General features: G+C 41.6%; 3 protein-coding genes across 4 annotated transcripts; all 3 read right to left on the bottom strand.

The window, feature by feature from the left end:
• Nucleotides 1-1,093: 1,093 nt before the first annotated feature.
• Nucleotides 1,094-5,565, bottom strand: LOC103979288 (E3 ubiquitin-protein ligase ATL31). 2 transcript variants are annotated; one of them, XM_018822848.2, is made up of 2 exons: nucleotides 4,265-5,565; nucleotides 1,094-1,326 (listed from the first exon to the last, which is right to left on the bottom strand). In XM_018822848.2, exon 1 carries the CDS (start codon nucleotides 5,474-5,476, stop codon nucleotides 4,298-4,300), a length of 1,179 nt encoding a protein of 392 aa, XP_018678393.2. In that variant the 5' UTR covers nucleotides 5,477-5,565; the 3' UTR covers nucleotides 1,094-1,326; nucleotides 4,265-4,297. The 2 variants fall into 2 exon arrangements, with proteins under 2 accessions (XP_018678393.2, XP_009393643.2); XM_009395368.3 differs by lacking the exon at nucleotides 1,094-1,326 and adding an exon at nucleotides 3,568-4,139.
• A 5,974-nt stretch (nucleotides 5,566-11,539) lies between these two features.
• Nucleotides 11,540-12,998, bottom strand: LOC103979286 (E3 ubiquitin-protein ligase Os04g0590900-like). Its single transcript, XM_009395367.3, has one exon. It carries the CDS (start codon nucleotides 12,760-12,762, stop codon nucleotides 11,719-11,721), a length of 1,044 nt encoding a protein of 347 aa, XP_009393642.2. The 5' UTR covers nucleotides 12,763-12,998; the 3' UTR covers nucleotides 11,540-11,718.
• Nucleotides 12,999-14,180: 1,182 nt separating this feature from the next.
• Nucleotides 14,181-16,960, bottom strand: LOC103979285 (ABC transporter G family member 1-like). Its single transcript, XM_009395366.3, has 8 exons — nucleotides 16,681-16,960; nucleotides 16,513-16,592; nucleotides 15,972-16,439; nucleotides 15,809-15,895; nucleotides 15,582-15,710; nucleotides 15,312-15,503; nucleotides 15,059-15,145; nucleotides 14,181-14,989 (listed from the first exon to the last, which is right to left on the bottom strand). The coding sequence occupies exons 1-8, from the start codon at nucleotides 16,925-16,927 to the stop codon at nucleotides 14,324-14,326; spliced, it is 1,956 nt and encodes a 651-aa protein (XP_009393641.3). The 5' UTR covers nucleotides 16,928-16,960; the 3' UTR covers nucleotides 14,181-14,323.
• Between the last annotated feature and the right edge of the window lie 4,968 nt (nucleotides 16,961-21,928).

Genomic DNA, 21,928 nt, shown 5'->3' on the forward strand with positions numbered 1-21,928 from the left:
TTGTGCTGCGAACGGAGGGGACGTTTCTGACGCCACCACAAACACCATCTCACTTGATTAAGACAATACGGGGGGGGGGGAGGAGAGGTTCCAAAGAAGAGAGAGAGAGAGAGCGTCGCTCTAAATTCCTAAAGTTACTGATGCCTTCGTCTTTTACTTTTTGACTGCTTCACATGCGAGCGCAGAGAGCGTGGCCATGGCGGGCGGTAACCCGCTTAACATCGACAGGGATGCGTAGGATCGCGTACAGGACTGACTCTACTGAACCGGCTCGCACGAACCTTAACAGTCGACACGTACTTTGATGCGCCTGAGTGGATGAAGACGATAGAGCATGGTGCAGTCCCGGAGGCGGTCTTCTCCTCGGAGCCTGATATATACATTCTAGCAAATTTCTGACAATGGTATATTTATCATTACAAAATCAAAAAATTTACTTCCATCCAATTGTTTAATATTTTCAAATCAAAATATTATTTTTAATTAATGTTTTTCAGCTAATAATTAGCTCATGTAAGCTAAGAAGATTAAATATAAGATGATATATTCGTTTGTATGAATATATAACAGTGAATTTTAGAAAAATACTCTTTTTTTTTATTTTTCTCAAGAAATGCTCTCTGCTTGTCCTATAAATAAATTAGTCACCCACTCACTCTTTTTTCCTTTAGTTTTCTTCCTTTTCTTATGGATCGATATATTCGATAAATTAGTTCAGTTATAATATCTTTATATTATATCATAGTATTTTTTAATAATAATATTAAAAATATAATACTATAGAAATATAATATTTCTATATAAATTTTATAAAAAATATAATATATTTTTTATATTAATTACTGTTATTCTAGTATTACTAAAAACACTATATATATATACATATATATATATATATTTATATATCCTCTGTTAAGGTATGGATCTATGCGTGTAATTCAAAAGCTTGCTCGCATGACTGTATGGGACTGACATGAGAGGTTGTGCGCTTCCTGCATACCATCACATACTGTTTTTACTTTTGAGTAACCATTATATTATGAACTACTCATAAGAGTACAAAATGGTCAACCAAGTCCTGCACCCTCACGCCTAGCAAAAACAGAGCTTTCCTGCTATATTCTCGAGACAAAAAATCACATATGACAACTGAGACTTAATCAAAAAGCAGAAGACAATCACAAAGAGTGTCCCTCAAAAATCATGGTAAGTCTTCCTTGAGCCTTGTCTCACAGCAGAGAGGAGGGTTTCCAAAATAGCTACACTTTCTGCAAGAAGGACCGAGCTGAGTTTCCTTGTTGAGCAACCTGCAGCCGCCAAATTGTCCTGAAGAATAAAAATCAAGCATGCAGAAGCCTCAGTTTCAATAAAGAAGTCAAATACCATCGCACACTGTTGCTTGCTTTGCTCTGCTCAAAAGTAGAGTTCTAAATTAGATTATGTTTTTTACGTGTTCGGAAATCGTATATTTATTCTTCTAACTTCACAGAAATCAGCTTCAAGACATGACTTTTCACAGGGAGCAACCAAACCAGCTATTCCTCTTGACAGTGTTCCTGATAATTCTGATTGCCAAGTGGATCGAAGTGTTACACTTCATCCAAGTCAATCAAGGTGGAGTTTAAATGATGAAGCTAACAATCAACTTCATTCCAAGTGCCCCCCAAGCTAACTTTTTACAAAACTTGTTTGAAGATTAGGTTTCAGTGTCAAAAGTTCCCTCTTACTTTAATGCATTCTACATCTCTCGTTACTTCTCTTCCTCATCCTAGTAATGCATAAACTGAAAATTAATATTACAGGAGCTGCTGCAATGTAGTTAGTGGATGATGTCTGCATGCTGTTTCTGCTACTCTATGGGACAAAGTTTCAGATTGAAGTCTGGAGGAAGAAATCAGATGTAGAATTGCTGTTGTTTTGTGGCTCAACATTGTGGTGTGGCAGAAGCTCATGGTACATACACTACACATTCCTTCATGATGTGGTTGGCCATCCAAAGCAGATTAAGAATCCAAGATAAGCCACCTTGTCAGGGTTGGGGATTTTTGGCATCAGGTTGACTGTTGGCAATGTAATGAAGGTGAAGAACATATGAGGGTCATCAACTTTGTTAATGTGATCTTCTCAAGAAAAGCTAAACTTTCTGTAGCTCATAAGAAAACCAAAAAAACCAAAACAGAGAAACTAATTTTGCAAGGAGTGTCTCCTTGAAGCTCTATTTGGTGTCTGGAGATGTGTGATTTGGTGGTTTGGCTATTTCCTTGATGGTAACTGATCTTCTAAATATCTGAATATTTTAGGTAAATATTTGATGCTCTTTTTCATAATAGAAAAATGAAATTCTCTAATCTTTAAAAAACATCTCATCTTTTAGAATTTTCCGGATTGCAAGCACTAGAATTTCTTACAGAGTTTCTCTTTTTTTTCTCAAAATAGTCATTCTACCTTTATCGACCATTATCCTCCATTCAATCCGTGACCGTCCCTCTGTCCCAAATGATTGCTCATTGCTTGTGGGGTATGTGCAACCACGCGTGGAGATGACCAACGATGAAGGCCTCACCCTTATCGGACCCTAGCATCCGCCTCCCTTCCCCTCTGCTCCATTGGACTCGCACTCTCGCATGAGAAAAGTAGGGGCACAAAGTCCACCACCGCCTCCTTCCTCACATGAAGGTTATGAGTGGGGCTGATAAAATTTGTAGAAACAATATAACCCTTGTGCCCCCTCCTTGCACGAGGGTTGCGAGCAATATATCCAACGAGGTAGAAGAGAGGGGAAGTGACTGGTGGGGTCTAACAAGGCCACACAAGGGCGATGGCAAAGGCGACACAAGATGGTAGTGCAAGGAGAGAAGGTAACGTTTGGTCCGATGTAAGCGACGCAAAACGATGGTGTTGGGAGGAGGAGGTGATGATCGATCCAACACGGGTGTGATCTTTTCACGTAACTATGAGTGTTATACGAGAATTTCTCAAAATTTAGATGTTTTATAAGAAATTCTCAAATTTATGGGTTTTTTATAAGAACTCAGTCTATCTTTAAATAGCCATCATCCTAATGTGACAAAATCTTTCTAATTTAAAAAAAAATGAGAAATAATATATTTGTCCTTACAAAATCTTAGTGTGATAAATTTGACCCTCCAATATTAAGATTTTTCACATACATCCTTGGTTAACATACATTAAAAAACTCCATCAATCACACATAACCATGATACCAAAAACCACTTTAATATTCTTATCATAAAATATATTTTGAAATAGCATAAATATCAATTAGAGGTCCTGACTAATAGGCAATATTTTTAGCTAGAACACGAAGCACATGTTAAATTTAAATTTAGAATGATAAATACAAAAAATATTGGAGATATCTAGCGATGAATGCACCATTGAATACTTAGTATGTCTTATGCCCTAATCCACCCAAAAAAAATCGTATAATATAAAGAATAAAAATTAGTCTAAAAATATAAATGTTACCAACTTTGAAAGGATAATATAATTTTAAAAAAAACATACCAACATCCTTCCTCGATCGAGTTATATCACATCAAATCATACTCCAACGAAAAAAAATATAATTAAGCTTGTATCATAATATATGGGGCAATTTTTTGAAACAAGTTACTAACTTAAGAGTTTTTTCTCGCAGTGAAAAGACTATTTTACCCCCTAACATTGAAAACCAAGCCCTAGCCGACAATGACCGCCTGGCCCACCAATCCTTGTCGTGTACCGCGGCCCTCACACAAGATAAGAGGGGACACGACGGCCACGGGCACGTCCGCAGACCCCACTGGCCTCGTCCCTCGTTGTCGGACCCGACCCACCGTCGCCTTCTCCCTCTCCGTACTTCTCTGCCTCCTCCCCTCGCCAATGATTGCCAACACGCCGATCGTGTGAAGGCTTACGGGCGATCCCTCCTTCCTCGCACGACGGTCGTGCTCCACCCGGAGTTCCTTGCGTGAGGGCCGTAGTCGACCACGACGGTGGCCGACGAGCGAGGTTACCAGGAGCCGGGCGGAGGGGGGCGACCGGCGGGGCGAAGGTGCGGCCAGGCGCGAGTGGAGGCACGACGAAATGCGATGACCGACGGGAGTAAAATAATTATTTCTGAAAAGAAAAATACCCTACACGAAAAACCCAAAGTCATGCGCTTTTTATGAGGCTTCAACCGATATCCGAAACCCGACCACGTCACCTTTTAACTTTCAATTTATATCCGAAAAATCGAGCATGAGAAGAGAACACATACCAAAATTCTCTTGACTCGGTCAAAATCACCGGGTCACTGCGTGGGCCCCCGCTCGTCACCTGGAGCGTCGCCCCTTCCGCCGCCGCCCAGGCAGTCGAAAGGGGTCCTCACGCCACCGAACCTCCCCCTCGAGGAACCCTCCGCCTCCCCCTTCTTCACCGACCCCTCGTTGTCCCCTCTCTTCCAGGCCGGGATGGTGAAGGAGAGCGTCCGGATGAGGAACGACGGCCACCGGTCTGAAACCCCTGCCCGCACGGTCCGCCCCCCGCGGCTGCTCCCCTCACCTCCCGCGGCAGCACCGCCGCGGTACCCCGGACGCGAGCTCCCTTCCCCGGCGACCGGGAACGCGACGCAGCTCGTGGACCGGTGGAATTTACGGGCAGCGAAGATCTCCCGCCGTATGTGCTCCGGTAGCCGCAGCGTGTATCGGTCGACGTCCTCCCCTTCCTGGGGCTGCGCCACTGAGTGCCCGGTCGAGTGAGATCGTGGAAGCTTCGTCGACCGCCGCCCCCTTCTGGACCGCGCCTCCCGCCTCTCGCTCCCTATCCGGGTCAATTCGATCGTCTCCTCCTCTGTCGGGGACTGATCGACGACGACGACGTGATCCGGCGCCGGCGCCGCAGCGGAGGATGCGGGGGGCTGCTCGAGAGAGACGGTGGAGAGGTCGGAGCGGCAGACGGGGCAAGTAACGTGGGAGGCGAGCCAGGCGCCGATGCACTCAGGGTGGAAGACGTGGCAGCAGCCCGGGAGCAGGCGGAGTGTCTCGTCGTCCTCGAACTCGCTGAGGCACACCGCGCATTCCAGCGTGCCGCGCCCCACCTTGAGGGCCTTCGCGTCCGAGTACGACATCATCGGGAACATCTCCAGCACCTCCGGGCTCATCCCCACCGCCCCGCGCCGCCGCCCCGACCGGGCCACCGCTTCGTACCCCACATGCTGGTTCGACGGGTCGTCGTCGTTGGCGCACTGGCGGATGTAGACAAAGAAGAAGGCGAGGAAGAAGAAGGCACTGATGAGGACTGCGATGATGGTGGCCGTCGAGGGGCTTAGGGTGGTGGGGTTGGTCGGGCCGCTATCGTGGGAGCTCGGGGCCGAGGACTGGGCGGCGCACCGGGGGGTGAGAGGAAGCAGCGCGAGCATGAAGAGGACGGCCATGACGCCTCGACCGTTGCTGAGGGCAGCGATCGAACGGCGACGGAGCGTCGTTGCCATCTACGAGGAGGAGTGATGGCGGGGGGCGAAATAATGAGTTCGATGATGCCAAGGGCGATGATAAGCGAATGGATGGCAGCGCTTTGGGCTAATTACATATATGTAATTAGCTACCTATCTCAATCTTATATATATTGTTTAATTATATTAAATATAAGATTGCGATCATTTTACATGGCCGGTAAAGATCATTTGCCTCTTATTGGGCTAACAATGATGACGTCGGGCTTGCAAATGAGGTCCAGCTCACCATCTAATTATGAGATCAATTATTTATTGAGAGAATTCTTGAAAATTTTGCTAGTATAAAAATTTTTCATATATAAGATCAATTATTTACGGGATGACTTTTCAAAAAATAAATTTGAATTTTTCATATAGTGTCATAGGTTTAAAAATTTTTTATGATTATTTTATCTTCGTCGATCATCGTCCTTTACCTATCCTCTACCCATGTCTCTATAACGTCGGTTGCCCTCCTCTACCAAACTCATCAAGTAATAGAGACGTAGTAGTTCTTGTTGGACTCTATTGGAACAACAATAAAGGCACAACCTCTACATCCAACGATAAATGCTAAAGGCAAGGTAGAGCCACCCCCCTCCTTCCTCACCTGTGACCAACGACGATGGGGCTGCAAGTGATAGATGATGAGAATGGGGAACGAAGAGACTGTGCAATCATCAAGAAAGATTACGGGCAAGGTGAGCTGCTCCCCCTCGCTTCCTCGCCCATAGTTGATGGCGAGGAGGGGCAACAAGCGATAGTGATAGTCGTAAAGGTTATGCCTTCATCACTAGGTCTAGTGAGGTTCGACGGAGGATCGACTCAAAAATAACAATAATAATGGGTTCGAATGAGACAAGATTAAAATGGTCTTTTTAACATCACTGGAGACTAATATATATATATATATATATATATATATATATATATATATATATATATATATATATATATATATATATATATATATATTCTTAAGAAACTTTATGATTTTTTTATTTTCTCATATAGAGTTTTCTTTTTATTTTATTTGCACGTAAGAGATGATGGTACATTTAGCCTTTACCCTACTAGTTATCACATTCGTTTTGTTGACTATTGCCTCTGCCCTATAGGTCCCCGTCTCGGTCTCGCCCCCTTGCCCTTCCATACTAGAGGTGCCCATCACTTATTCTTGAGTTGTTATGCTATATCAAAAGTGATAGGGTATCAAACATATGAAACTGAATGATAGAAGTCCATGCTCTTCCGACATGATAAGACAAAGGGGTCGAGGTGAAGGCCACAAATGGATGATGGGCACCTCTAGCATGAAAGGGTGAGGGGGCAAGGGGGAGGTGACAATTGATGGGGGCAAAAATCAAAGATAATTTTACCTTTTAGAAAAATAAGAGATGCTCCAGAGGTGTGATACAAAAATAAAAAATAAAAAACAATAATAACTTTTATTTTGAGAGAATTATGCATATTTGACGAGTTTCCAGCCACTTACAAGTGTAAAGTGGCAAAAGTGAGAGTAATGATTGAGATGGATGAGAAGATTGGAGCTGACCGGTTCCCAGGATGTTGTCTTAATGGTATAGGGAGATGGTGGGAAAGGAATCAACTCATCATGGAACATTGGAGTGGGCGGTTTTTGGTCAATATGGCTTTACGTAAAGGCTTCTTTAATCAAATAATAAAGTGGAAGCTTCGACCAATTGCAGTGACAGAACAGCATCAGCTCTTCCATCTCCTTTTTAAAGAAGAGATAAGATGGGCATCCAATCCTTCTTCCCATTCCCGTTTGGCTTTGGTTTCGCACACTCATTGCCAGCCGTCGTGCTTGTCACCTTCTCCGACGCTTATAAGAATCATCCTTCACACTCACTGAACGTACCGACTGTTACTTTTGTTATTTTAATTAAGCATATATATTTTTTTTATAACTAATTATAAATGCATATATCATTCACTATTATTTTTTTATTTTTATTTAATGCCCTACACGATATTATTAACTGGAAGCAGATAAAAATTTAAATTGATTTATAAGAATTTGATTTTGATATTTTGAATTAATTGTATTAATTTACACACGGTTTCACTTTGTGATGCCATTTGACAACGGTGAATCACCGGGTGTTGATAAATGTCTCAGAGTCCGTCTCACTAATTTTGGACGTATCGTCAACGTTTCTTATAGGGCGGGCGGTCAAAGACGACCGCACCGGTGAGTCGGCATTGAGCACAAGAGAGAGCAGTGGTTTTGTACCGGCTTACTCGCGTGGCGCATTAACGAGAGAGACAAAAGCAAGATAGAAGGTGTTACGTCATAGCGTTTTAGTTTACATGGAAACAAGTCTACAGTCCAAGAGAAGTCTGTGTCTACTTTGGTCCTTTAAATCATTCGCACTAGTTTGGGTGGATAAAATGTATTATATGTTTTCCCATGGTCTGGAAATTGTTATTGTGTTCATATGCTTAATATCTAATTGAGATTTAACACATGAAACCCAATCAATCATATTCTATCTAATATCTAAAACATTTGGAGGACAAACATCTAATTTACAACATGATGATGTGGATCGATGATCAAATTTGACACTAACATATGCTAAATATCCCACTAATCAAATAAGATTCTATTGATAAAATCTTAATTCTCAAAGATTACACCTCTCGGAAAATAGTCGAATCGGTTCTCGATCTAATTTGACGCTAACATATACTAAATATGTCACCGATCAAACAAGATCATATTGATAAAATCCTAATTCTTGAAGATGACATCTCTCGAAAAATAGTCGAATCGGGATTGACGATCAAATTTGACACTAACATAAAATAAATATTCCACCAATCAAACAAGATCCTATTGATAAAGCCCTACCACAAGCACTACAATTTCACAGAGAAAAATGCATTCATCATGTATATAGCACCTCAGGAATCAGCTGAAAGCTCCACAAAGAATGAAGGTTCAATGCAGGAAGCCGACAAGGGATAGTTGTGGTCACAGTCAAATTCATTGCGAATGGTGGCCACACAAAACATGAGAAAAAGGAAAGCACAAAGTAAGAAAAAAGAGCCTTATGATCCTTCACTGGATTGACTCTTGCAGCATTATGGGGCCACATCTTGCATCAGCAAAATCTACTTTAATAGTTAGGATATACTTTTCCTGGTAATAACATTAATCAGCTTCAAAGAACCCCCAGAAGGCATCTGTATAATACCGTGAAGCATTATAACTATCCACCAATCCAAGAAGCAATTAAACCTTTTGAGGAAAGCAGCACCAGTGGATGAACTTATCTTACAAGTGGCAGCATGGTCAACATCCAAGTAACACAGAAGGATCTAAAACGGCTTGAGAAAAGACAATGGTGCAGTTATGCGTTTTAGGATCATGCTACTAAGCTGAAGATACAGCATAATGCAAGAGGAAAGCCATATTTTCATAGCTGCAGAAGCCTTAGAACCAATTATCTTGGTATCAGACACGGGGTTATCCAGACACGAACTTTTCTATGCAGAAAGTGCACAGCTTTCCAGAATTTAATGTCAAATCATAATAAAATACTATGATCTTCAGTAATGAAACCAAATTATCTCATTAACATGATCTGTATTGAATCACTATGAAGCATGGACAAAAATAGGAGATATGAACACATGATAAGTCTGACTAGCACAACAATCTTAAAACTTCATGAAACAACATGGAGTGAAGATGGAAACTGATATGTACAAAAATATTGTTCATACTAATTAGACAATTTGAGATCATAAGAACAACAATCTTTCACAAATTTACTTCAAATGAAAATTAGAATATTTTAGAACTACTTATAGTTATTCTAAATTAAAACCAGCTTACATTAAATTTCCATTAATCGACATGTCTATAAGCCTTATGTAGAAAACATGCTTGTCTCGTATCTTCAAGTAACGTACATGTCAACGGAAGCACAAGATAAATGTCAGTGTTTAAACAAGAATGCATGCCACGAACAAAACATACATTTTAAAGTGTCTCTGCTTCATAGTTGAGATAGATTACCATCTGATTGATTTGGAAGTCATTGTTTCATCATGATTATATCTGATTACTGAACTAAATTTGTATTCGACTAAAGACCTTTAGTGTTTCTTAAGGAGGAATAGCATCATATTTGATAACATAATTTTTTGGATAATTGAGAGTAAATAATAACTTGTGTACTACTAAAGTGTCCTGGTTAGCCTATTCCATTAGCAGATAGATACATAAAAACAGTTAACTGTACTTTATTCTTTGAAATTTGAATTCATGAATTGTTGTGATATAGTTTTTTGCATTGTCACCAGTATCTAAATCCATGTGTATGGTCTGATATTGGTCCTTGGCCGACTGGCAAACATCAGTCAGCCGGTATGCACCGTACCAACCAGTATTTAAATCCATGCTACACATAATATAAAGACTTATGTGATGCAAATATATACATATATGCTATGAGTAAAAGTATGTCGTGATACTCAATACCTGACAAACCATGGCAGTGCTGGATCTAAGATGGCCTCAGCCATGCTCGAGAATTTCTCAACTGAGGGCCCTTCATGGTAACCATCTTGGGTGTTGTGGTTCCCAAACATGCCCGAGAACTATTGACCCTACAAGCTCAGATCATGTCCTTGAGTAATCAGGATCTGTCGCTTTCCTTTCAAGCAATTCTAGTCCTCCCAAACTCAGTCTGGATCATGGTCAACGGTTCTCGGGCATATTTGGGGACCTCAACACCCTTTGGGCAGAATTGGTTGGAGGCTTGCCACCACAACTGACAGCCCCTCCACATAGAGCCATTCTAAGAGCTTCATTGTTCATTCTCTCTGAATCAATGATTTGGATGTGTATATATAAACTACATCTGTCTAAGTTAAGCAAAAAAGACATCCTGGCAAAGAAAACAGAAACACCCTTCTAACTTCTTAGTATTATAGACCTCTTACCTTGACAACTTAGCGTTCTTTTTTTGATGACCTAGTTAATCTCATCAGGAAGATCACGTGCCATGCAACTATAATATTTGCCATGACAGCTAGAGACAGTTATGATACAACAAAAGTAGAAAAGTGTCAAATTAATAAACAATTTATTTAAATGGTTATTATGTGTATTAGCAAGCCTCATCTTCATGGCAAGAACGATCATGTTGGATTGATAAAAGAAGAAGACACATGTACCGAATGCTCCAATGGTGCATATATAACTCTATCGCCTGATCCAGCTATTTAAACTCATCATAAAACAAATGACGACCCATTAACTACTATTCATGTTATGGAAGTATCAAAAAGTTTCACCAAAGATGTTCAAACAGAAATATAAACAAGTACTAAGAATGCAATGTAGATGTGATAGGGCCTAAATATGAATCTAACAATGAGAAATTCTAGTCTTTTAGTCATATTCTCTACACAATTTAAGTTGAGTCATATCTTATTCCATTGATGATCACCCCCTTAGTTCATGGACACAAACTAAATTTGCATGTCTTACATTATTGATTATACGTATTCATACTATGAAGAAGGACAATAAGTAAACAATTACAAATTTTAGATTTTCCAACTGTAAATGATTCCACAAGGAACGACGCCATGTAATAGTGACGATTGAAAAACCGAAGCAAACTAGTAGTTCTCTATCAAGGGCAGCCAGATAATTGAGGCTATCGCCAAAGAAAATTCAGGACTCGAGATAGTAAGTCAGCATTGATGCACTGATTAAAAGCAAATGGATAAGATGTTTTGGAACATATTCAAATTTATCTATCAATGACAATGAATTGACTTCAAAGGCAACAAAAAAAATCACAAGCAAAACTTCTTCCTGACAAATCTGGCAAACAACAAAACCAAAGACATCCTGCATGCGCAAAGCGATGGCAAAAAGAAAAAAAAGAACCATATAAACAAGCAAAGGTGGCTAAAGAAGCAAACCTAAGTTTCATTTGCAACCTCTAACAATACAGATATTACTTTAGCTAAAAAAGCAAAAAGATAATTAATTCATGCATCCGACCGACATAAAACCAAAGATGCACTTATTTTCATTACTGTCAATTTGAGTCCACCAGGAAAGTTAACATTCTGAAACCCTTTCATGAGTTTCATAAATAGAATCAAGCAGCTCCTGACATGCCTCGGATCAGTAAGTTATTCAAAATTCTCAGATGCTACCAACTCAAGACAAAGAAAATACCCGCTTATAGAGGCATACTGTGGATTCTATTAACTCGTCCATGTCTTGAGAAGAAGAACCCTCTCCCACTGCTAGATAATGATCTTCCTATACCGGAATCATCCTTTTGGTCCTCAACCCCATTGGAGGAATTCCCCTGCTTTCCTCTGTTATTGGGCATGCTGTCTTTCTCAAAATTCAGATCTCCCCCCTCCTCATCAATGGGACCTTCTTCTGGCCTCACTCGGAAGATGACAGCATCCATCGATGGAGTGTCCATGGAAACCGATCGCCAAACCGGCTGTAATCCACATTCCACCAGATCACTCTGCGCACGCGACACAGAACTTTCAGACCATGAATCAAACACTTGCAGGGAATTGACCGGAATCCCAATTTCAATTACGCTCCCCGGTCCTCCTCCGTCCTCCTCCTCCTCCAGTGCTTGGATTCCCATCTGGGAAGTCTCCACCGGAGCAAAGGAGCCAGAGTCCAAGTCCACTGACTCACCGGCGGCAGCGGTAGGAAGGGCTGGGGCGGCAGCTGGGATCGCAGGTTCGGCGTCGGGATCGACGATGTGAGACCGGCAAAGGGGGCAATTAGCGTGATCCCGGAGCCAGGTATCGATACAGGAAATGTGGAACGCATGGCCGCACTTGGGGAGCAAACGGACCAGCTCCCCGTCGCGGAACTCGCCGAGGCAGACGGAGCAGTCGGAGGCGCCGTCGAGGAGGCCGTCGCCAGCCTTGAACTCAGCCACCGCGATGGAACCAATGGTGGACTCGTCGAGCCCGACGGTCCGGATGTACCACACATGGTGGAACGGCTCCCCGTCGTCAAGAGACGCAGCGTCGTCGTATTCTGGCCCCACACCCGCTGTAGCGGCCCCGAAGGGGCGGCGCCGTCGGCGGAGGACAGCGTAGTAGGTGAAGAAGAGAAGGACGCCGGCGAAGACGGCAGCCGCGATCAGTATAATGTGGGTGAAGGGGAGCCCCGAGTGTCCGTCGCGAGAAAGCGGAGGAGGAGCCGGGTGGTCGTCCCCGGAGAGGATCCGACGGTAGGGAGCCATCGGGAGGCGAATCTAGGTGTTATCGGGCGGCGGAGGGCAAGCGAAGGACGACGACGCTCCAATCGCCTGCCGTCGGCGAGAGGCGGAGAGGGAGGCGAAGCAACAGAGGTCGTCGGTTTCGCGTCGGGGAAGTCAACCGAGCGGGGCTCGTCACCCCATAAGGACGCATCCTGTGACGGCCTGGCCTTGCCGGTTTCGTGCGGCGGGTGCGACAATTAGGTGACGCTGGCGCGGGGTGGGAGGGGGGGGCGTTGGGGAGTGAACGACCCATCTTTTAACAAAATTCCTAGACTCACCCGATTCTTGGCCCCACCTGAGTCGCGTCACAGTCGAGACCAGCCTCCTCTGACCCGTGTCTCTCCTCGAGGCGGTCTCTCCGGTTTCGAACTTGCCGGGTGCAGAACTGGGTCACCCAAGTTGGAGGAGGGCCCCGATCTTTTTATCAAAATCCTAATCTCACGAGTCATGGGCCCCGCCCCGCCTTGGTCGCGTGACAGTCGGGACCGACCGTCTCGCATTTCATTAACCCAAGTGGGACCCACGCGATTGTGGCCCCACGTTAGCAAGGAGAAAAGTTTGGGTATTAAATGACCTTTCCCCGCACGGCCGAAACCGACCTGTCTCGCCTACCTACCTCGTAATTAGAGGTACATATGAGCCCACCAATATACCTATATACACATATACGATATATATATATATATATATATATATATATATGATCTCTTTGGTCTTTTAGGAAAGCAAGCATGACACTATAAAGCATGAATGTACACAGCTGGCCAGAAAGAGATATCTCAATTATAAATAGTATATGTATATATTAATCTCAATGAGACTATAGAGTAACCATCAGACGTCTACGCGTCTACAGTAGAAGTGAACGAACATAAAAGGCATTTTAATCATCAAAATGTGTTGCCAAAGAGGGTCTTCAATAAGACTATTGTGGGTCATGTTCAATGTAAATGGTTGCATTGTCACGTTGAGGTCTTCGTTTATAAAATTAATTAGAATTTTTTTATTATATTAAACAGTCTTAAGCTTATCACTTATCACTTATGTAATAATGTAATAACCACTAAAATTTCTTTTTAAAAAAGTTGAGAAATTATCATCCATGTCATAGTTTTATCTTAAAATTATGCTAATTATATATTATTCCTATAATTAATTATCTTTAATATTTCGATTAGTGTACTTTCAAGAACTATATTGAGATTCTTATATCTATTTAACTCTGTTATTCCAACAAAATTTTTATTTTGATTTTTAACTCTATGAAATTATCTTTTTAATCTTGTATAAAAATATTAATATTTTATTTTCATAAATATAAAGATCCTAATATAATTTTTAAAAATAAAAAAAATTAATTATATGAGCTAATATAAAATTTTAGCGTAAACACATAAGCGTACACAATCCATAAACATCGATACTTATCCATCAAACGTACAAAAACCATACAGTGCTAAAGAGTACACAAACACAAACCCTGCAGTGCCATAAACATCAGTGATAATGGATAGAGCTGATATCATCGTTGCTTTGGCTCTGCTTAATCTTCAAGAGGCTGTCCCACGACCTGCATGGTCCTCTTGGGTGGCGCATTCAGCAACTCCACCAGCAGTGGCTTCACCTTCTCGGTCATCTTCACGACCACCAAGAACAAGAGCCTGTAAATAATCACCATGGCAAACAGTATGGCAAGATCGACCCACTTGGAATATCCCACCTCCATCTGCCAGTAATCCTTCACAACCTCCTCCCCGGTGATGGTGGCTGCTCCACCTGCTTGGTTGCTGGGGAAGGTCAGCCCTGCGAACTCGTTCTTGTAGTACCCTTGGTTGGCATACTTGTGGAAGGAAATATAGTACATTGGGTACTTCCACACTGGCTTCGGCAGGTCGCCGGGCAACCGGAAGAAGCCACCTGATAGCATCATCAATCCTTGGATTCCGGCACCGGAGATGATGCCCATGAGATAGTTGGGCACGACGCTTGCAACGATCATCATCAGTCCTTCCACCACCATCATGGACGCGAAGAGCACCAGGCAGAAGAAGAGGAAGTGATCAAACCCTCTCTGGAGGCCGATCAGGAAGTAACCGGAGGCCGCCGGAATCAACGAGACGAGAGCCAGAAATGGCGCCGAGGATAGCGTGTTGCTGATCATGAACGCAGCGACGCCGTAGTGTCCATTTAGTCTTTCCGCTCCAAAGATCTTGTTGTTGGAGAAGAAAGAGTTAGCAATTAGCTTCGTGCATGTACGATAAATCTTGAAGTGTTTTACCTTCATATCTTCCACAAAGGAAGGAAATCCTCCGATCGCCATGAAAGTGAGAAAGCCTCCAACAAACATGAGCACGGAACCTCTGGCCTGGAACCATTTCATTAATAGATGCATGTATGTGACTTGCAATTCATCAAAATGAGTTTCATTAATGGACGCACGTATGTGACGCACAATAGACTTTCTTCCGCCATCTTAGCAAAAGGAGAAATCAAGATCATGTCAAAGAAAGCTACGTGGGGAATCAACTCACCTGAATTGACCCATAACTGTGTCCAATATCGTGGAATAGAGTACCAATGCATATACCCAACATGAGGTATACTGCAAGCCGAAGCCAGTAGTAACCCAAATCCCTGTGCATGTTTACCAAGGATCTCTTTGTGAGGACAAGCACCTGGGTGAAGAAACTGACTTGCGCTCTGTTCTCTACAAGATCCCTATCCTGCGAAAGCAATGGTGATTGATTAGTATCAGCGACAAGATCATGATCAAGTGTTGGTGATAAGCGTGACAAGCTCACCATGTTACAGATCTCAGCTACTCGTCGCTCCACGTATTGGCATGTCTTGGACTGCTTGTATGCGGTTGTCAGCACATCGATCGCCTTCGTGGCATTCATCAAGCCGGCACTGGAGCCTTCTTCCCGTTCCTATTCAGCGTAAGCTTTTAGTTCGAAATGAACGAGCCTGAAACTTGGAATATAAGTTCCGAAAGCTTCACAACGCAAAGGAAGAACTCATCGAATACCTCGTCGAAGTCCTTGTTTATTGTTCTAAGGAAGTGGTCGGATGGGTTTATGAAGGTCGGGCATGCAAAACCATTCAGAGCAAAGAACTGCAAAGAGATATCTTAAGTCAATAGATGAAGTAAATTTATTAGTGTTCTTGATCTCCCTCCGTATCACTTGTACCTCGTTGGTTCCCGAAGTCGGTCCAAAGTATACTGTTTTGCCATCAGACAAAAGGCACAAATCGTCGAACAGCTCGAAGACATCACTGCCAGGTTGATGAATTGACGCGAGCACGGTCCGGCCGTCATGCTTAGCGAGGTTGACGATGCGGCTCATGACATGGTACGACGCCGCGCTGTCGAGGCCGCTCGTGGGTTCGTCCAAGAAGAGGAGCTTGGGGTGGGTCAAGATCTGAATACATATGCTCACTCGTCTCTTCTGCCCACCGCTGATCCCTGTGGACGAGAAGTTGCCTCCGATCCTGGCGTCCATGGCTGCCTGCAGACCCATGTCCCTGATGGTCGTCTCTGCTCTCTCCCTCTTCTCCGACCTGGTCATGGTCTTGGGGAGCTGCAGCTCCGCCGAGTAGTACACCGCTTCTCTTACTGTGAGCGTGGTCATCAGGATGTCGTCTTGTGTCACGTAGGCCTGAATCGAAATCGAAAGAGATTACTGTGAGATGGAGCAGAAGAAGGGGCTGTGTGATGAGAACTACTATTACCGAGTTCCCAAAAGACAGTCGCTGTCGTCGGCCATTCACCAAAATGTGGCCGGATTGCTTCGTTCTTGCGCCGAGCCTCCCTGCCGTAGTCCTTGCATGAGTTGCTCGACTTTCATGCAATAAAGATCTAAATTAATAGTTGTAATTTACACCATCTCATGCGTTCACCTGCTAAAGCGTTAAGTAGGGTCGTCTTGCCGCAGCCGGAGGGGCCCATGATGGCCAAGACGGCGCCGGGCTGGGCGTAGCCGGTTATGCCGGAAAGGATGACGTGCGACGCATCCTTGCCGTTGGATGCGGTCACCCACAGATCCTGCCACGTCAAGTGAACCCCGACATCAGCCGACCCCACCCGAACCACATGGTCCGCCGTCCCGCCCACCACTCCCATCTCCTGCGCCATCTCCACCGCCATCGAGCTTACGAACGGGAGACGAAGAGCAGAGAAGCAAAGATGAGAGAGAGATGGTTTAACGTTCAAGCTTCCATGGTCTTATGTAGCCAACGAAAGAAGACTTCGTCTTCGACTTGTGGTGCATGAAACACATGATCGATGAAAACGTCGCTATGCTGTTGGTATCCATAATTAATGGCTCGAGAAATAATCGGGCGGCAGAAGGGGACTGCAGGCGAGAAGTCCCGCTGTTGACATAACAAATGGAAAGGAGAGATGGAGAGGAAGAATACTAAAAAAATTGATGTAACAAACAAATATAGATGGAGTCTCATACTTCACCAACTCTCCGTCTATCATGTATCACGAGAATCTCATCTATTTATAGCACATAGAATTATAGATGGGAGTTGCAATCCTTAATTACACTTTTATTACCATGTATAATCTATGAAATTTACTGTTGACTTTTTAGTCCTTATAATCCATGCATTTTTTTTTCCTTCATGGTCATTTTTATCATGATGTCACATTTCTTATCTTTCATTTGTTTGATGTTTCCTTTTCTCCCCTCTCGTCAATACTACTGTTTGGAGTCCATCGAATGCGTCTGTATCGTCTTTCTTCCACCCTTGAATCTGGGATCTTCTCAGTCAAACGGTACAGAATAGTGTCTGTGAGATAAATCAACGAAACCATTTCGGGCTTTCAATTAAGCTATCTGGAACAGTAACAAACGTGCAATGTGTGCCTTTTGGGAGACGACTTTTCCACCGTATGATCTCAAAATTAGTTCTCCACCAGACCAAAAACATTGGCACAAAGCTACCGATGTATCCACTAGCTTGGATGGTTAACGTGACATCTATTTCTTTCGCCCTCGTTGATGGATGTTTTAGCACGGTATGGTATCTCAGTATGGTTTACATCGAGTGCTTCATGTGCCAACCTATTTTAATTTGGCTCTTCAACTCTATAACGTGAAAACTAGTACTAAAGATGTCCATTAGCTTGGATGAGACGGTTAAGATACATGACTCTCTTTTTAAGGGATTACTGATTTAAATTTCCTAAATAGATAATACCTATTTTCTTGTAACCTCGTTTGTGGATCTTTGCCGAAATATCAATTTATCTATGTCAGTGTCTTGCAGTACCGAAATGTACCACTCGATATGGGCGGTACATACCGGTCCGACATGTGGTTGATACGCGGACCACCTGTTACCGGTCCGACACTATAACAGTGCATTGTAGCACCGTAGCAGAACTACAGTACGCGACACACCTGAGTGTACCGCTCGATACACCTGGGTGTATCGCTCGGTATACCGTACCGTATCGGTACCGAGCCCAAGTCGAAACATCGGTACGGTACGGTATTGCGAACATTGATCTATGTTGTATGTTTTGTGTGTGAGCCATTATCGATGATTTTTTAATAATTTTTTTGGTACAGAATACGTAAGAAAAATATACTATTAAGTTAATTTACGTCCTACAGAGTCATTATCGATGATTTTTTAATAATTTTTTGGGTGCACAATACATAAAAAAGATGTTATTTTAATATTATTATTTTAGATTTTGATTATTTGACAGGGGATTCAAAGCTAAGTTACATCCTACATCTAAGTTTATCACAAGTCCGATGTTAAGAAAATACATAGAAAGTGTCCCTAACAAAAGTCAATGAAGTTTCCTAGGTTTCAAGAGAATAAATGCATAGTATTTTCACATAAATTAAAGGATGTATCTGATGAGTGAGGTTGAGTAAGTATCGAATTGAGGTGGAGAGAACTAATCTAGAAGATGATTATATAAAATCATCAATTTTTACTTAACCGTGAAGACATGCGGTTGAACTATCCAATATCACAATTATAGTTAACATGACCACACTGATATAAAAAATGATTGATATTGTTGATTTAGCATCGGATCCACGTTTCTATTTTTCTCACGTGCGGTGAAGGGCCATCGCGTCTCTATTTTTCTCACCGTTGACTTATGGTGCTCATAACTGTTAGAATTTCAAATTTAGTGATGGCCGTTGGTCTCTCACTTTGTTTTCAGACGCTGTGTTTTCGCATCAGTGATTGCGGAACAGAAATGATGATATGACAGGAGAAGTTTTGTGCCAGCTTTTGAAAATGGGCAACGCTTCTTTATCCTACATGTTGGACAGTAACAACGTCACTTCTTACAATCATAAAACACACTACAGTACTATGCAATGAACACTGTGATTCCAATAAAAAAAAAAGAAAGAAAACAAAGCATCTACTACTTTGTTTCTAAATCATTAATTGAATGTTGAGCCAATCGTTCAGGTAAAGAGTGAAATTAAAAAGATAAAAAAAATATTTAATTAGTATCATATGGTATCTATTTATATATGGTGAAAGAGAGGATTACAAGATTTCCTTGTGCAGTTGAGAAAATCTCATTTGCTATCATTTGAAAAAATATTTTTGTTATCATATCTTTATAAGATCGAGCTCTTGTCAAAAATATCGATCTTGGATCGATACAACAAAAATAGTTATAAGCTAAAGGCTTTATAAATGAGTATGCTAGTTAATCAATTGTATGTATATGAGAGTATATATTGGCCTTATCATGAGACTCATCATAGGGTATTGATGAGTCCGCTAGTTAATATTCTTAATATCATCACCATATAATGGGAATGTAGCATTAGTCGCAACCAACCTCTCATCTCGATCAGCATTTTCGCTGAAAAGTCTCGGACTTTCCATGGTTAGCTCCATTTGCAATAAACATATTAGATATGACTGTCAATTACATCGTGAATGATGTCGATCTCCCTGCCATAAGCAACAAAAGAAGATTGTGAGTTGCCACTCCAAAACCAGAAGGCGTTAGATGGTCGAGACTCGAGCATGAAAGGTAAGTTACCACAAAGATCATTGATGTCTTCTTCTTCTTCCACAATGATCATTGATGTCTTCTTTTTCTTCTTTTTCTTCTTCTTTTTCTTCAATAGTAGTGGTATCAACATCGACTAGGTTTGTGTCGAAGGTGTTAGTTTAGCAAATCCCATATAGTCCCACATCAGGAAATTCAAGTTTGGTATCTCCTGTTTAAACTATAAATAAGAGCTTGGGCTTTGAAGTCAGATAGCACCATAAGAATACCTAATTGTTTGTTTTAGGCTTTTCTTGTTTATTAGTTTCTTATTTTATGGCCTAAGAACATCTTCCTAAGGCATTTATAATAGTCCCTCTTTTATAGTAGTAATTTACTCCTCCTTCGTCCGTGGATGTAGGTCAATTAACCGAACCACGTAAATATAGTGTTCGTGTCTTCTTTTATTTTTCTGCTTTATTATCGTTTTTTGGGTTATCAAATTACCCTTTGGTAAATTTTCTAGGGCTAGCTCTAACAAACTGGTATCAGAGCCTAGTTTCGAGATCTTTTGGCAATGATGATAATAACAAAGATCGACTTCGGCATGTGACAACTTAAGATGGAGGCCATTCTAGTTCAAGATGGAGTTGATTTGGTACTACAGGGAGCTGAGAACATTTCAAATGGTACGTTAAAGGAAGATCTTGCGGGTATGGATAAGAAGACCCGATCAAGCATTATTCTAAATCTCTCTGATGAGGTTTTACGGGAGGTAGCTACGGAGACTACGGCTAAGAGCATGTGGGACAAACTTAAAGCCTTGTATATGAAAAGGACAGTGGAGAATCGTCTCTACTTGAAGTAGAGTTTGTATATGCTTCGGATGACTGAAGGTACATCTATGCTCTCACATCTTGATAAATTTGATTCCTTAGTTATGTATTTGGAGAATATAGATGCAAAAATTGATGATGAGAATAAGACCCTATTACTTTTGTGTTCTCTTCCCCAATCCTTTAAGTATTTCCGTGATACTATGATTTATGAAAAAGAAACAATTTCATATCAGGAAATTAAATCTGCACTAAAATCTAAGGAGCAGATAGACAGAAATATCACTAGCGAAAGTAGATGGAATCAGGCTAAAGGTTTGATTGTCAAGGGTAGAACGGATAAAAAGAAATTTGATAGTAGTAGATCTAAATCCAGATATAAAAATTTAGAGTGTAGATATTGTTATAAAATGGGGCACATTAAAGTTGATTGCTTTAAATTGAAAAATAAATTAAAACAAAAGGAAAAAATTGTTGAGAAAACTACTAAGTCCGCTGAAGCTAGTATAGTAGCTGATGAGAATGTTGGAAATATTTTCTTTGCTACTGATGACATGATGAGGTCTAAAAATAAATGAATCTTAGATTCGGGTTGTTCTTATCACATGTGTCCTAATAGAGATTTGGTTTCCACATATGAATCTTGTAATTGTGGAATTATTTTAATAAGCAATAATGCCTCGTGTGATGTTGTTGGTAGAGGCACAATCTGAATTAAAATGCATGATAGTATTGTGAGGACGCTCACTAATGTTAGAAATGTTCCTGATTTAAAAAAGAATCTCATCTCTTTATGCACCCTAGAGGCTCTTGGGTATAAATACGCAACTGAATGTAGAGTTATGAAAGCTTCTAGAAGTGCTCTTATTGTTATGAAAGCTTGTAGGTCTGGTAGCTTGTATATTTTGTAAGGAACTATTGTCACAGGCTCAGTTGCAGTCTCGTCATCATTATTGTCTAATTTTGACATCATCAAATTATGGCATATACGTTTGGGTCATATGAGTGAAAAATGTTTAAGCATATTGAGCAAAAGGGGTTTCTTTGCGAACAGAGTATTGGACCACTATATTTTTATGAACACACATTTTTGGAAAGTAGAAAAGAGTGCTTCAATTCTCTAATAGTTCACAAACTATATTCATTCAGACCTTTGGAGTCCAACTCATGTTTAGTCTAAGGGTGGTGCCAAGTATATGTTGACTTTCATTGACGATTATTCCATTAAAGTTTGGATTTATTTTCTGAAATATAAAAATGATATTTTTCTAACTTTTAAATAATGGAAGGCTTTGATTGAGAAGCAAATAGGTAA

The sequence above is a fragment of the Musa acuminata genome, chromosome BXJ2-3, assembly GCF_036884655.1.
Source record: "Musa acuminata AAA Group cultivar baxijiao chromosome BXJ2-3, Cavendish_Baxijiao_AAA, whole genome shotgun sequence".
NCBI lineage: Eukaryota > Viridiplantae > Streptophyta > Magnoliopsida > Zingiberales > Musaceae > Musa > Musa acuminata.